General features: G+C 43.2%; 2 protein-coding genes and 3 non-coding genes across 6 annotated transcripts; 2 read left to right on the forward strand and 3 right to left on the reverse strand.

Moving 5' to 3' along the window:
• The first annotated feature begins 607 nt into the window (after nt 1–607).
• On the forward strand, nt 608–679 carry trnag-ucc (transfer RNA glycine (anticodon UCC)). Its single transcript has one exon. It is a non-coding gene; the product is annotated as a tRNA-Gly (tRNA).
• A 298-nt stretch (nt 680–977) lies between these two features.
• On the reverse strand, nt 978–1,069 carry trnar-ucu (transfer RNA arginine (anticodon UCU)). Its single transcript is given in 2 exon segments — nt 978–1,013; nt 1,033–1,069. It is a non-coding gene; the product is annotated as a tRNA-Arg (tRNA).
• Nucleotides 1,070–1,170: 101 nt separating this feature from the next.
• Nucleotides 1,171–1,242, forward strand: trnag-ucc (transfer RNA glycine (anticodon UCC)). Its single transcript has one exon. It is a non-coding gene; the product is annotated as a tRNA-Gly (tRNA).
• Nucleotides 1,243–1,540: 298 nt separating this feature from the next.
• Nucleotides 1,541–6,881, reverse strand: rhoub (ras homolog family member Ub). The gene is made up of 3 exons (XM_049726095.2): nt 6,502–6,881; nt 4,425–4,483; nt 1,541–3,240 (listed from the first exon to the last, which is right to left on the reverse strand). Exons 1-3 carry the CDS (start codon nt 6,719–6,721, stop codon nt 2,785–2,787), a joined length of 735 nt encoding a protein of 244 aa, XP_049582052.1. The 5' UTR covers nt 6,722–6,881; the 3' UTR covers nt 1,541–2,784.
• A 1,211-nt stretch (nt 6,882–8,092) lies between these two features.
• Nucleotides 8,093–14,786, reverse strand: rtn2a (reticulon 2a). 2 transcript variants are annotated; one of them, XM_049726091.2, is made up of 10 exons: nt 14,656–14,786; nt 14,073–14,126; nt 13,388–13,891; nt 13,122–13,298; nt 10,105–10,312; nt 9,803–9,941; nt 8,903–8,972; nt 8,774–8,820; nt 8,633–8,691; nt 8,093–8,524 (listed from the first exon to the last, which is right to left on the reverse strand). In XM_049726091.2, exons 1-10 carry the CDS (start codon nt 14,684–14,686, stop codon nt 8,449–8,451), a joined length of 1,365 nt encoding a protein of 454 aa, XP_049582048.1. In that variant the 5' UTR covers nt 14,687–14,786; the 3' UTR covers nt 8,093–8,448. The 2 variants fall into 2 exon arrangements, with proteins under 2 accessions (XP_049582048.1, XP_049582049.1); XM_049726092.2 differs by lacking the exons at nt 13,122–13,298; nt 13,388–13,891; nt 14,073–14,126; nt 14,656–14,786 and adding an exon at nt 12,303–12,461.
• Nucleotides 14,787–14,831: the final 45 nt, after the last annotated feature.

Here is a 14,831-nt window from a genome sequence, read left to right on the forward strand (position 1 = left end):
TCCAAGTTTTGATGTTTATTATAATCATTATGATAATTCTGACCAAAATCTTGTCTGTGGATAACCAAAGTCAGATTCTTACTCGGAAAAAGCTTAAACGTGGCCTTGGGTAGCTCATTGGACTTCTGGATTCAACGTATAATAAAGCATTTGGACAAAATGTACCTGTAGAACATTTGTTCAAACAATAGTCCAAGAAGTAGGCAAGTCCAGTCCAGAAGAGCCACTTTCCTGTCTGCGTTGGAAATCTCCCCTCTTTTACAGACCTGATCCAAATGATTTGGGTTGTTATCAAGCTTCTCTAGCTTTCTGACGAGTTGATTCTTTGAATCAGGTGTGCTGCATCAGGGAGAACTGGAAAAACAGGCGGGACCAAAGTTCCCCAGGACCGGACTTGCCTATCGTTGCACTGGTCTCTATAATGCAGGGGTCACCAACTCCGGTCCTCAAAGTCCGGTGTCCTTCATGGTTTCTATGTCTCCCTGGTGCAGCACACCTGATTCAAACGATCAAATCGTCAGTCCCCAAGAATTGGTGATCCCTGCTGTAATGCAAACTTCTACCGTTTTGTCACTTCAATTGTTGAAGTTAAAGTTCCCTTGGCGTAGCGTTGGTGGTATAGTGGTTAGCATAGCTGCCTTCCAAGCAGTTGACCCGGGTTCGATTCCCGGCCAACGCAATACTTTAATGCTTCTTCAGATCTTTGGATGTTCCTGGATGTCTTTGCATACCAGAGCCTCATGCTAAGGCACTTCTGTGATACTTTTGTATGCTCAGTTTATATTTCATAAGCCTGTTGTGTAACTACCATAACAGTAATACTGCTAGTCTACAAGAATTGTCAATTGTTCTTGGTTAGCTGTGCGGCTATGCTAATTGCTAACAACCAATGCTGCAAGGTAATGTCTGAAAAGACAGAGGGTTTGCATGATTACTGAGAGCATTGTGTTTGAGGTTGTTCAGGCAATATAATAGGATGACTCTGGTGGGACTCGAACCCACAACCTTTGAATCACTTCACTGCTAGTTGTCTAGAAGTCCAATGCGCTGTCCATTGCGCCACAGAGCCACTGTCATGAGGAGCTAATTTTTTTATCCAACTAAATCTTAAAATTGAGCCTGGTTGCCTACCGTATCACTTCAACTCTAGATTATAACACTGCACCCAAAGCGTTGGTGGTATAGTGGTTAGCATAGCTGCCTTCCAAGCAGTTGACCCGGGTTCGATTCCCGGCCAACGCATCGTTTTTAATGTTCCTGGTAAATGTGTCATGCTGAAGCACTTACATGACATTGTTACATAATCCATCGTGTTCCACGCATGCTATGTTGTAAATTTAAATGAGCCCACAGTTTTGAATTACTGCTAGTCTACAATAATTAAAGTTACAGTAAGCATGATCATTTGGGTGCAATTTTGTTTCTGGAGAACCAGAAACTTATATAGAAGTACAATTCAAGTTTATTTTATAGTAGTTTAAAAAATGTTTGCTCATTCAAAACTAGCTAAAAGCTAAAATATTAGTACGATACACATGGATTGCTTTTATATGTTTCACATTTTATTTGGTTCCATTCAAACAGCTGAACAAAATCGCTCTGTTAAGTACCGCTTACATTAATGGTGACATTACAAACATCATATTAAGAGGACATATTTATAGACTATGTAACATACATAAAGGAAAATGGCACATTCATGCATCTGCTTTGTTCATGATCAGTCCAGTCGTATGCCCGGAGGGAACAGATATGAAGAAACAGAATGAATGACAGGCTTCTGAAAAATAAGAAGCAAACATACAGTCAAATTCTACAATGAGTCTCTTTGGTGCTCGATAAAGGAGCGGCAATGTCCAAGACGATAGTTAAGGATCCATCTTGGGGCCACGACAACTTTACATATGACTGATTTTGGCACGCTATGTAGTTCGAGGTAAGCACTCGTCGTGGAGCTGACACTTGAGTTTTGACACCACCGGTCCAAAGGCCAGGTCATTTACTTAAGTCAGTCTGGGAACTTAACACCACCCAACTCGAGTTAGTCATTAAAGGGATGGGGGCACCTTCACCTGCAGTTATACGGTTTCATGCCAATTATGAGGAAGTGTCAATTATAATATAGCAATTTTATTTTGAGCTTGGTTTCAATCCTCCCGTGAATAGTGGGGGTCTACTGTATTTGATTTATTTGCTTAATAGCAGTCTGGGGTCAATTCTATAGCTGAGTGTTGTTGTTTTTTAAATCCAGTTTTAATCATTTGATTTGAAAAAAAGATTCCAAAATATACACATTTTCATGAATCAATAAGTGAAAATAAAGAAAGGTGCAGCAGAACTGGATTTCCAAGCAGTTCATTTTGGTGTTCGTTAGTAAAAAAAAAAAAAGTGAAGGTAGTAAATCAATTAAAGGAGGTTGAACAAATCATTAGCTTCAAATCATGATTTGTGAAGTTGCAAAAAAATGCGTTGAATCAAGGCAACTGGACTTTTCTCATTTGTTGACTCAGCGGCAATGATGCTAATGATGCTAGTAGGCTAACAAAATCCATCTCATTTCATCATGTTTTGAGTTTGGCGGTAGAAAAGTTGAATTACAGTTTACAGCCCATATAGATGATATAAATTTGAATATACAGGATATGTTCTCAGTTCGCATGCTGATTCCAGCTCACATTTGACGAAGCAGTCAATGCACGGCGGTGAAAGTTGCATAATGTGCGATTTGGTTGGACGCTGCTCTCAGTCACGTTTGTCCTTTCATCCTCAAACCAAGTCCGCCTTCTATTGGACGCACACGTACTTCTTCCACCACGACTTGGAAAGCATTTTCATCTTATCGGCCGTGCTGCGAACCTTCCTCTCCCGCCGCAGCCTCCGTTCGCAATTGCGCAACCCGGCGGCGATGGCGGCGTCAAACACTTCCTTGAGGTTCTTCTGCGTGAGCGCCGAGCACTCCACGTAGGTGAGCGCGCCGATCTTCTCGGCCAGCGCGCGGGCGTCCTCCTCGGCCACGGGTCTTTCTTTTCGCCGGGCGAGCTCGATGAGCACCTTGACGTCCTGTCGTAAGTCGCACTGCGTGCCCACTAGGAGGACGGGCGTGAGCGGGCAGCGCCGGCCGATCTCCGGGACCCATTTCTCCCAGACGTTCTGGAAAGACGCCGGGCTGACCACGCTGAAGCACAGAAGCAAGGCGTCGGTGCGGCTGTAGCAGAAGTGACGGAGCTTGTCAAATTCGTCCTGGTGGAGACACACAGTCAGTTGATCGGCCAGGAATTCATATCCAAATCGTTGCAAGCATAAAGAAACTAAAAATAAGTTACTCCATTTTATTCATTATATATGTATTTTAATTAATAAGACGATTAATCGGTTATGGAAATTTTACTCAAATTTTTAAAGGGGAATTAGCTTTATAATAATCCTTCTAGGTTAAATCCTAATGGACATCAGGACAGCCACCAGAATTGTTCCCACCCATTTGCAACTTTAATGGCGGTCTGAATAATCCCGCTTTTCCCAAATCCATCCAGTATCCAAGCTAACGTGTAGCTCACACGATGTCACTCAGTCCGTCGGCATTTCTGGCACGTGGAATTACATAAGTGTCGACTTTAATCTGCTGATATTTGCCCTTACACGCCGACCGGCGCTCGTAGTTGCTGCAGCTCACGACACGTTTCCCAGCTCGGTATTAGGAGAGGCTCAATAAGTGAGCTGGCAATGGCCGGCAGGCTTTATGCATATCAAATGTGCTGCTCCCAGAGGCGGGCGGGTTCATCGGAGTGCGCTTATGAAACAAGGCTCCAACATGACTCCACACTAAATAATCACGCTGTGTTTCACAAGCGCAGTTGACACGCTGACTTTGTAAGTTTGAAGACATGGAAGTCTTACTCAATCATACGGCAAGCTAACGAGGTAGACATCTTTGCCAATATTACTTGGGTCCAGCAAAATGTTGGTACGCTGCCATCAGAGCTGTTGCTATTGAGTTTTAGATTCTACTATGCTGCCCATTGATTCATTGAATAATCAATCATTAATATTTCATGAGTATTGTGAGTGACGTGGGTGGCGAGTTGGTTGCTATTGTGCTGTTTTTTTCACACATTTAATATATTAAGCTATTCGTGTAGTTTCGTTATTATTTATGTTTACTTCTCATTTCATGCCATCATTTGAATTTGACTTTTAATACGGAATTCCTTTTGTTTATGAAATGGCCGATGAATCATGCATGACACCATCATGTGCCAAGAATCACAACTATGTCCTAATGTCAAGTAACCAGTCGGGGCAAATGGCCACCACACCCAGGTTCTTCTTGAAGTGAATCTAGATTTGCTTTTTTTTTTTAAACTTTACAAAAGTGCCAACATTAAATTGTAAATGTCGTTTGTCAGCTTGCGTGTCAAACTCACCTGTCCGGCAGTGTCGCACAATTGGAGTCGAACTGGGCTTCCGTCCACCTGAACCACAGCTGGAAAAAAAAAAAAAGATTGGATTGGGATTCAGACACAAACACATACGCCCGTGGGACAGTTTGTACTCATTGTCTGTATTTTTGACACAATTCCAAGCGGATTGTGTTTATTCAGTGTGACTCTTCCATCGGGCCTCACTTTTGAAAAGCGCGTGAGTCATCTGTGTTTCAACGACGGGGGTCATTTCGATACAAAGCAACGGGCACATGGAAACGTTTACAATGGGCCCAAAGGGGTGCGTGTGTGTGTGTGTGTGTGCGGTCGCTCGTATCCACCTGATCAAAGCCTTGGCTGAAACCCGCCGACTTCATCATTGCACTAACAAAGAAGCATATGGAACGACGACCGAGGAATTAAATAGTGTTAGCATAAAATGAGAAAAAGTTTAGTCCTGTGTTCCCATCGAACATATGATACTTATTGGCTAATCTGTTGCAAAGTCCTTATCGTGCCCATCGCGCTCTTCCTTCCTCCCGCCACCTGCAAGGTTGCGTAATGCCTCTCAAGTCAACTTTCACACAAAAAAAAAATCTGGGTCGCTCTCATTCATTCAACGGGGAACCAGATAGAAATGACATCATCCCCGAGCGATGCTAACCCCCCCGCTTCCCTGCTCACAACGCACACAATCATTCTCTGTCAAGACAATCTGCGCCTGTGAGCCTCTGTGACAGATGTGGAGGGGAGCGCCCACGGGTCAAGGCTGACGACGGCAACAACGGGCCCGCTTGTGCAACCCAAAACCTGACAGCGGGCCACTCAGTGGGTCTTTGTGGTTTCCCTTCCCACACTTTAGTGTTTTTTTTTTAATGAGGATTTGTTGAAGCCCCGTCGCGTTTTAAACCTCATTAGCGCAGTGGCCGAAATGGATGGCTGCAGCTATCAAATACTTTTACAATTGATTATCCAAATAACCAGATTAAAATGAATTTGGTACAATTGAAAAAAATTTGCACATGAGGCTCAAGTATTGATATCTGGGGTCTCCATCCTCATCCATGACTCTATTATGTAAGTGTGTACGGCTTTAAAAGGTGGAGCCGAGACTGGTGAGTGACGTGGGTGTCAATAAATGAACATTAAATACAAGTGAAATTAACTTAGACTGATTATTTCACTGACCACTGGAGCCATGCTTTGAGAAACTGCACAATGTCATCATTGATTCTAAAACAATTGAGACTTTATGAAGAAAACTCAGCATATCTAAAGTGATGTGAAATACACTGTTTTGCATACTAACATAAATATTTTTTAATCAGTCAAGTTATTTGAATAATTTGCTATTATTTTTGTGAACTTGTTTAGTAGAAAGATAAATGTGTATACTTTAATGACAGTTACTAAAGTTACTTCAAAACGTGTCGGCCTGTACAGTTGGTTTTATGGTGAAGACATTTTTACTCTGGAAGGCATTCTTTTTATTTCCATCATTTGCTATGGAAATAGTAGCTTCCAAATTCAAACAATATTCAAAAAGCGAAAGCCTGGCTGCAGAGTTGACGCTTGCTGAATTTGATTATGACATAACGCACAATGTCAACTTGGTGAAAATCACTTTCATGCATGGGTCAACTCTCATTGGCTTGCTAATGTTTCAGCAAACAAAAGCTTGCAGAGACACGTTCGGAATTGGCAACAAGATCAGGGAGAGGTTAAACACATGAAACCAAACACACATAAAGGAAAATAAAACATTATTACCATGGCTATGGGGCATGGAACACATTTGGGGAGGTGCTTAATCTCACCCGTGTCAGACAGGTAGAAACACATTCATGCAATCAATGCCAAGAACTTTATTAATTCAGTAAATGTCATAAAAAGCACTTTAGGGCTAAAAAATGTTGTCACTGGGGTGGCAGGGGTGAGCAACATAAGGCTCGTGGGCCGTTCAGTGCGCCCCACTGAGATCACCAAACAAAATAGGCAGATAAAAGTTGTTTGATTTCAGATTGATAGATCGATAGATAAATCAATCGATAGATTGTAATTCTTCATTCATTGCGCTTACCGGAAAAATCGTCAAAGGCGGTGGGCACATATTTGGTGGGGTATCCGTTGGTGGTGTAGCTGACAACCAGGCTGGTCTTTCCCACCGCTCCGTCCCCGAGCAGGACGCACTTGAGTAGCCGCTCGTGAGGCTGCCCCGGCCGGCCACTTTGGACTTTGTGCGGCGGTACCGGTGGAGCCATGGTCAGAGGGTATTCCATGGAGGCGGAATGAGGGCACATTCAGCGAGGTCAGTCGGCGAGCTCCCACATCAAAACCTTGGCGTTCCACGTTTAGAAGAAAAATAAAAGCGAGTTATTTCGCTGTAAAAAGACGGTCGACTTTCAAGGGAGTTTGATCATTGTCACGTATCCTTCCTTCCTTCTCATCCTGCAGTCTGCGACCCTGGCTTTTACATACTCGGCTCATTTGCATAACCCCGCCCCCTTCACGTGGTACGAAGCATGTTCTGGACCTCACTGATGCCATCTTTATTTATTTTTGTAAACTGCTACAAGAGAAGCAATAAAATAACTTTTAGTGCACTTCAAAGTTTGGTTTATGACTTTGCACATGTCAACCTTTTGTGCCAATGTCATTGCATAAAGTTGACACGCGACCAGGCTTTGTTGAACATCTCAAATTTCCATTTTAATTCGATTTTCAACAGCTAATCTGACCTACTTTTACAGCGGACTCCATATGGAACAGAAGCAGAAAACTGGTACCCACAAGTACCACATATTTTGCTTATTAAGTACCGACATTAAAATGCAAAAGCATAGTTTTGTTCATCAAGAACAAGACAAATATTTACAAATAAAAAGTGCATTTAATATTTTAATTGTCACGTTATTTTATTTGAATATTAGCACGACATTTATTGGAGAGATACTTAAACGATCCAATTAAAACGTATTGCACGCTTACATATAATCTGTAATGCGTTCCAAATTTATTCCTATCAAATTTTGAAATGTTTATTCAATTTGTCCAGGCGCTTGTTTTTGTAGTTATGAGTCGACCTCGTTTGAACACTGGACTTTTGCCGTCCTCTTGTGGTAAAAGAATAGCAGCACAGCATGAACTGAATCTCTCTAAAATCAAGAAATCTTTACTGAATGAAGTTGAAGGAGTAAATGAAAAATATATATCAAATGTTAACTCCACTTTCTGACTATAAATCGTGAATTTCACAAGTTAAAAATGAAGTAAATGGACATTACAGACTTTGAAGCCAAGAGACTGTACATGTTGGAGACTATCCCGACCAACTTTATTATTTCTAAAAGTGATTTTCCTAACAAGATAGCCATTGTCATGTCATCACAAAGGCATCGTCCAGGTACAAAAGTCCATTCTTTGTAGGGGAGGGTGCAGGTAACCAAGGGATGGTGTTTGTTTGTGTGAAGAAACGCAAATTATTCCTGAATACATTTGATCCTGCAGTTAGAAAGGCACCTGCGCATACATTTCCTCATCCTTATTTTATCACAATGATGCCCCACCAGCTTGGCCCATACAGTACGCTAATCGATGGTCAAACATCAATGATGTGATGAGATGATGTGAGGGAATACAAAGGGCAAGAGGAAAAAGAAAAAAGAAAGGTCTGAAAAAAGACAAAAAGTGACTTTAATTGCTTGAGTGATTTCTTTTTCTCACACGCACGCATACACATGAAACAATCATGAGAACACAAGTCGACATAAAGTTTCAGGAGCCTCATTTGGACGACAGCTTTCAACAGACACTTACTTGGGTATTAAAAAAAAATATTTTTCTTCAAACGTCTTGATTAAGAATCAACCCTCGAAAAACCCAATAACTTAGTAAACACCACATCTTCCTTCCGGAACTCAGCAGCTTGGTCGTGTGGAGCTGGGACGGCTTGCTGGGTAAGACATTGGAGTAACGGGCCCGAAGCTCCTCGTGATCCTGTCATCCATCCATCCATCCATCCATCAGTTTATTGGATTTTTTCTTTGGCATCACCGGGAGGCAGGTTGGGCGGGAGAGCACCGCTGTGAGCCAATCTTCGAAAGCTGCGTGAGAGAAACAAAAATGGATTTGGAGGGGAAAATAAGAATCATCTCTCAAGGTAGCTAGATATAGATATATCCATCTATGCCACAAGATGGCGCTGTACTCACAAGTCCTTAACGTTGTCAACGATTGCTTGGATCTTTCCAATGAAGCCGTCCACTTTCTCCTGAGACGCAAAACCGACACGTAAAAGTCAAATAAGCAATCAAAGGGCAGGGCAGCTTTGGCAAGAACGTAAAAAGGTTTACCTGATGCCGACGGTAGAAAAGTGGCAAAGAAAAGAGTCCAATCACACCTGTGCAAAGGGAGAGAAATTAGGGCTTTCACTTAAAGGCAAACAGGGAGCTTGTTAAATATTTCCAGAAGTGATGTGCTACCGATGATGAGGACGGTGAGGCCATTGCAAAGATCTCCCAGGTATGTAACAAGGTAGAGCAGGACCAGCAACTATGAAGCAAGGGAGAAAAAAAAGATAGTTTTCATCATTGGGCCATAAAGTGAAAAAAAAAAGTCACATACAAAAGAAGGTAAGTAATGTTGCTGTTGCCGTGGTGACGCACAAACACAGGAAACGATCCAGCCATCACGCCAAAACAATCAATCGTTTATTTTTTGGGGTAAAGTTTCACTCAGGGGGGTTGTCACTTTTGTTTTTCTGTGGTTTAGACTTTAATAGCTGTGCGTTGAGGTAATTTAAGCAGATTTTTATGTTGTCGACTGGACAATTCCGAACGTTACCACTTGTCTTTTCGCGGTGTCCTATGAAAATCTAAAAGCGGTTCCAGTGAGATCATCTGCCACGAAAAGAGTTAGCGGTGGCATCAATGGTGTCAGTGTCTCCCATTATACTCCAGTCAGTGTATCCCAATATGGGACACGACGCTCTGGGACAGGGGAGGGACTCCATCTTATCCCGCGCCATCTACGTATCCGCGCCTCCTCCTGCTGCTGCTGCTGTCGCATGTCATGTCACATTCCAGCCAGGTCAGGGTTGACATTGGAAGGTCCTCAGGTTAGGGCTCACTTAGCTCACACTCAGTCAACATGGACCGCTAATGCTCTGCAGCCTTTTCTATGTATAAACGTAGGCTGTTAATAGCCCATGTGGTCAGTATAAAGTCAGATTTCTTCACTGTAATTTACGGATAAATGTGGAGCGCAATCATTTGGAACAATCTAATTATTTTTTTTAATATGACCTACTTGAGAAGGTGATAATGATCGGTACAGAAAACGATTAAATGATGGGGAGGAAGGCCGAGCAGGTCCTTTCTCACCTTGAGGGATTCAAAGAGGCTGCTGACGAAGAAGAGTCTTTTCAAACTGTCCACAGCTTGCAGAGTCATGACGATGACTTTCTGCATGTACAACTGAGCCTGCTCTCCACTCAAACTGATGTCCATCTCCAAGTATGACCTAACACACACACATTGAAAAGATAACGGATATTAGAAAGTGACATCAAAAATAGCCCAATTATGGGTCAAAAAGAGACTGACCCAACTTTTTGGTATACAGATTTTTTCAGATATAGTATATTGTCCAGCTCGAAAAACAACACTGAGAGAAAAGCGCTTACTTGAAAGGGTGTTCCCCGTCGCCCCATTTGAGGGCATGGAGGATATTGTAGTAGATGCGCACTGACATGGTGACACAGACGATGGCGAGAGACACCGTGGAGACCACAGTGATGATGCTGAGCTGGAACAGGCACAGGAGACCCACCACCAGGCCCGTCAGGATTATTCCCGTTCGCTCCGTGTCCTTCCAGTAGATCAGGTCCATGACTGGAAGATAAGGAGATGGAAGGAAAATGAGAAAATACGATGCCAAGAAAATTAATTGCAGCGGTTTGTTAAAAGTATGCAAGCTCCCTCTAGTGGTACATGAAAGAATCTCTGGCGAGTTGTATGTCAATTAAGTTGAATTTGTATTTCATTTTTAAGCTTTTTTATTTAATGATCTAATCAATAATGATTATTTTTGCTTTTTTAAAATTATTATTACTATCTACCTACATAGAGGGCTGTCTCACTGTATTTTAAATTTTGAGCATGGTGGAATATCAATGCGTTCCAAGATGGGCAAGGAGGCTAGAGTAACGGTCGGGGTCGGGGGGTTGACCTGAAGAAGAAGAATGCTTTCCAGCCTCCAACATGAGATGCCAGAGCGGCGAAGAGGACACATACGGATCCAGCCTGGGCTAAATTTAGCCCTCAGATGACAGAGCGAAGCAAGCGGTCGAGGGGAATTTAAATGCTGCCTTTCACGGCACCTGCTGCCAGGCGTCAGCAGCGTTTTTTTTTACACCCGCTTGGTTTCCCCTCGCTTCGTCACCCGGCAACAGCTGGCCTGGAAACTGAACAGTCGCGGTTGTAATAGAATTATGAAACACACCGAGCGATTTTGTTTGGAGTTTTTCTTCAGGAAATTTGGATCATGGCACTATTTTGCTTCACTAAGTGAGCTACAGAAAAAGGAGGGAAATATATTGGTAATAATGTAAATGAATTTTATATTGTATTTTTTTTATTTTGATGGAGCCCATTAAAACGAATCATTCAATTGTTTACCGAGACGTTTTATGCAGCTAATGTACGTACCAGGGTACGATTAATTCATAAATAATAATTTGTCAGTCCATAAATTCATCATTTCAGTCTATTCATCTGTTATTTTGACATATTATTAACCAATTTGGTGAAAATAGTTTTGGAAAACGAAAATTTGATTCACTCTTGAATGCTCACTCTGACTCACTTTAGGCAACTGGGCAGCATTACGTCACCTCAAGATTGAAAGTCTGGATGTTTCTTTTACACAATGATGAGTAAAAATAGACAAAATTAGGTTCTTTTTTTTGTAATAAATAAATAAATAAATAAATAAATGGACCACTTGGTTGCAGAAGGAACTGGTCAGCCACAAAGATAACTACATGCAGTCATTCCTTCTCTTAAACTGCTTAGTAAGCTCTTTTGGTAAATGTACATAAGAATTTATCACTTGTGGTTTCAAGCCTTTTGAGCAAGAGTTTGGCAAAACAATGTACACGTAGTTTGCTTGGATGAATATGCTAGAAAGAAAACAATGTGGACGAAGGCTGACAATGTTGTGCTACTCTTCCTGCACTCAGTCCATCAGCAGTGAGGATTATAAAAAAATATATAGACCACTTTGTATCAAAATAAACATCACTGTTGCCCTGCTGGCATCTTTTTTTTTTTTTACAATGCAGCAATGTTCAATGGGCTCGAGCACACCTCAGGTTCCACTGTCCTCTCATTGTGATTCAACCTGCTGCCATGACAACCTGTCAACTAGCATACAAGACAGCTAAAGTGTGCAAATTCATGACATCATTCCCTCTTTCTCGACTTATTATGATTATAGACATATTTTAAGGCTGATCAGCTTTAAACATTTAGAAACCTCTCTGAGCAGGAATATTGAGCAAAGGAAACTGACGGTAGGCTGCAGACACACTACCACAATTACACGACCGCTAATGTGTCAAATTAAGACTAATGTGGGAGAATAGCGTAAAGTGCATTGCAATTTCCAAACACGTCGAGGAAGCAGCTGTCTTCCGGCTCACGCAATTCTTCGCACGTTCATATCTCCACGATCAAACTGGACTATGCTAAATAGTGCACCCCAGCTAAAAGAAGCTGGGGTCCCCCCCCCCATTGCTACTTCTCCAAGAACCACATCGCAAAAAAACAAAAACATCATCCAGATACAATTGGTTGACATCTTTTTTCCATTTTTACTCACCTTTGTTGGCCATTTTGGCTGCCTTGCCACCCTCTCTATCCCGGCGTGCTCCCCACGACCCCCCTGAGCTGTTTTTGGCCAGGCCCTGCTCGCTCAGCAGCCCCCAGCTCAGACAGACCAAAATAATCTCTCCTGCTGCACCGCCCACTCCCACTACTGCAATGAAATGTTTTTTTCTTTTCACTCGGAAAGACTTCAGTCACGACTAGTAAGTGGTCAAACACAAAACCTCTACTTCAAATCTATACTCAAGCATTAAAAATAATAGATTTTGTGCAAGTCGTTGGAAATACAATAAATGGCAATATTAAACCTATTATTGGTGTGATGCGAAGTGTCAGAAACATGAAGCGCCACTAGATTAAGTTGGGCTATTTATTTGGGACACCTTAAACTCTGTCAGCAGCTTTACTGCCCATTCATCAAAAGTTTCAACGCAAGCCTCCACACAAAAACACACACACACCGCTAAAATAAGCCAAGGTCTGTTTTGCGTGACAGTCCACTTAAAATGCCACCGAGCGGGAAGAAAGGAGTAACTCCACATAGCAACAAGCTAACATAAAGGTGAAAATAAGAACGGCTAATTTACTAATGAAGTGATGCACTCCGAGGTGACGACGCGATGAAGCTATCGCCCCGTGTCGGAAGTACATTCCACGCTATTAGCTGATCATTCCTGAATCCCGGAGAGATGGTTGCCGTGGTGACGGGACTTTTCAAGGGTGAGCATCTATCTTAGCTTGCTGTTGTAGGATCAATGTGAAATCTGATCTGATTCCTCTCTTGCTCAAGCAGTGACAAAAGAAGGACGTGTACCTGTTATGTGTGGCCACACTGTGGCGCTGTCTGAGGGCTTAAGGGCTGAGTCCCAACACGGGTTCAGAGGATTTTCCTGAGTATCTGGAGCGATGGCATCCGGGGAGATGGATTTGGGCTCAGTCGTTTGCAGGGGCTCCGCTGGAACGACGGGTGACTCAGGCTTGGGGCTCGGTGCTGGGAAAAAGGGATGACATCACACATCACGTCACTACACGACCATCATGGGGCATTTATTTATTTTGATGTTGTGGAATCGATCGTACCTGGAAGTATTGGTGGTTGCGTTTGGGTCAAAGCGCTCTCCTCACTTAGGACCCCCGTGTCGCCCTCCTGAGTCGCTACGTCCACAGATTGGGGCGATGGCTGCATTGTGACGGTCTCATTTTGCCGCCTCCTCCTTCTTGGGCTGGTGGTCCTCACGTCCACGCCGCCTTCTTGCTCATCCGCCCGACCCGTTATGCCGTGAGGGTCCCAGTCGCCGTCGGGGGAGTCCAGCGGCGTCTCCGGGGTGTCCGTACGCACCAGGGAGGTGCGGCTTCCCCGCGAGCCGCCTCGCCGTCTCTCCCGGTGGGTACGTGAGCCCCCGGCGGATTCGGCGTCGGCAATGGCGATGTAGGAGAAGGTCAGCTCAAGGGAGTTCTGACGCGGGGTGCCCCAGACTGACGGCGAGGAGGCCAGCGTGTCGTCGTCATCGTACCCGACCTCTTCATCCTCGGACCAGTCCCTCGCCGTTTGCAGCTCGTACAGCTCCGACTCCTCGTTACCACCTGGAGTCATTTTATTTTTTAAAAACACTATATTACACTCGTGCTAAAAAAGAGCTGAAAGCATCTTTTTGACATCAAAAAAAGGATGCCATCACTTGTGGATCTTCAATGAAAGTAATTTGAGGAGCGTGATGTGCATGATTTTTTTTTCGCCAACTAGTCAAGAGTGTAGCTCTCATACCGTCGGTGCATGGGGGCGTCGAATCTGGAGTGGAGGCCACTGAGCCATATTCCTCTGCAAAACAACAAAAGGTTTATTTATTTATTTATTGCATTTTTTTTTAAATATGCTTCCTCTGAACACAACAGAAGGTTAGCAATCAATATCGCTTTAACTTTTAGGCTCAAATCTGGCCCAAGTCATTATCAAAAGCACAATTAATAGTACAGCCATTTCTTCGGGTATGTTTTTTAAATAAAAGCAGTGGTCCGTGGCCATCAGTGCAAATTTCATCAATAAATCAACACACTTGCTTTTGCTCCAAATATAATATCAATTTCAAAACTGAACAATTCAATCATAATAAAGCAATTTAACAGTCTTTTTTTTTTTTTTTTTTTTACAATCTCCCCTGCATTCAAGTATAACTAAGTAAGCAAAACCATCAAACAGTGCTACTGCCCCCCCCCCCCCCATGTGTTTATCAACGACAAGGATGAAACCACGATATCGCTCGCCATAGAAAGATGCTGAGCTTCGGCCATGAGAAACCCAGCTATGCTCTCGCGTCAGCTCTAAAGCGAGGGAAGAAGAGCAGACTCACGGCAGTGGGAGAATCCTAAGACCTGGCCCATACTCCATCAAGACATCGCTGAGCCCTCCCAGGCTGGAAGACACCCCCGCCCCCCCCTCCACTCCCATGTAACGCCAGGGAATCTTGTAGAAAAACCTTCTCTCGGTGGTCCTTGGTGATGTGCGTGAGCAGCTTCCTGCCTCAGA

Source organism: Syngnathus scovelli, chromosome 7 (assembly GCF_024217435.2).
Source record: "Syngnathus scovelli strain Florida chromosome 7, RoL_Ssco_1.2, whole genome shotgun sequence".
NCBI lineage: Eukaryota > Metazoa > Chordata > Actinopteri > Syngnathiformes > Syngnathidae > Syngnathus > Syngnathus scovelli.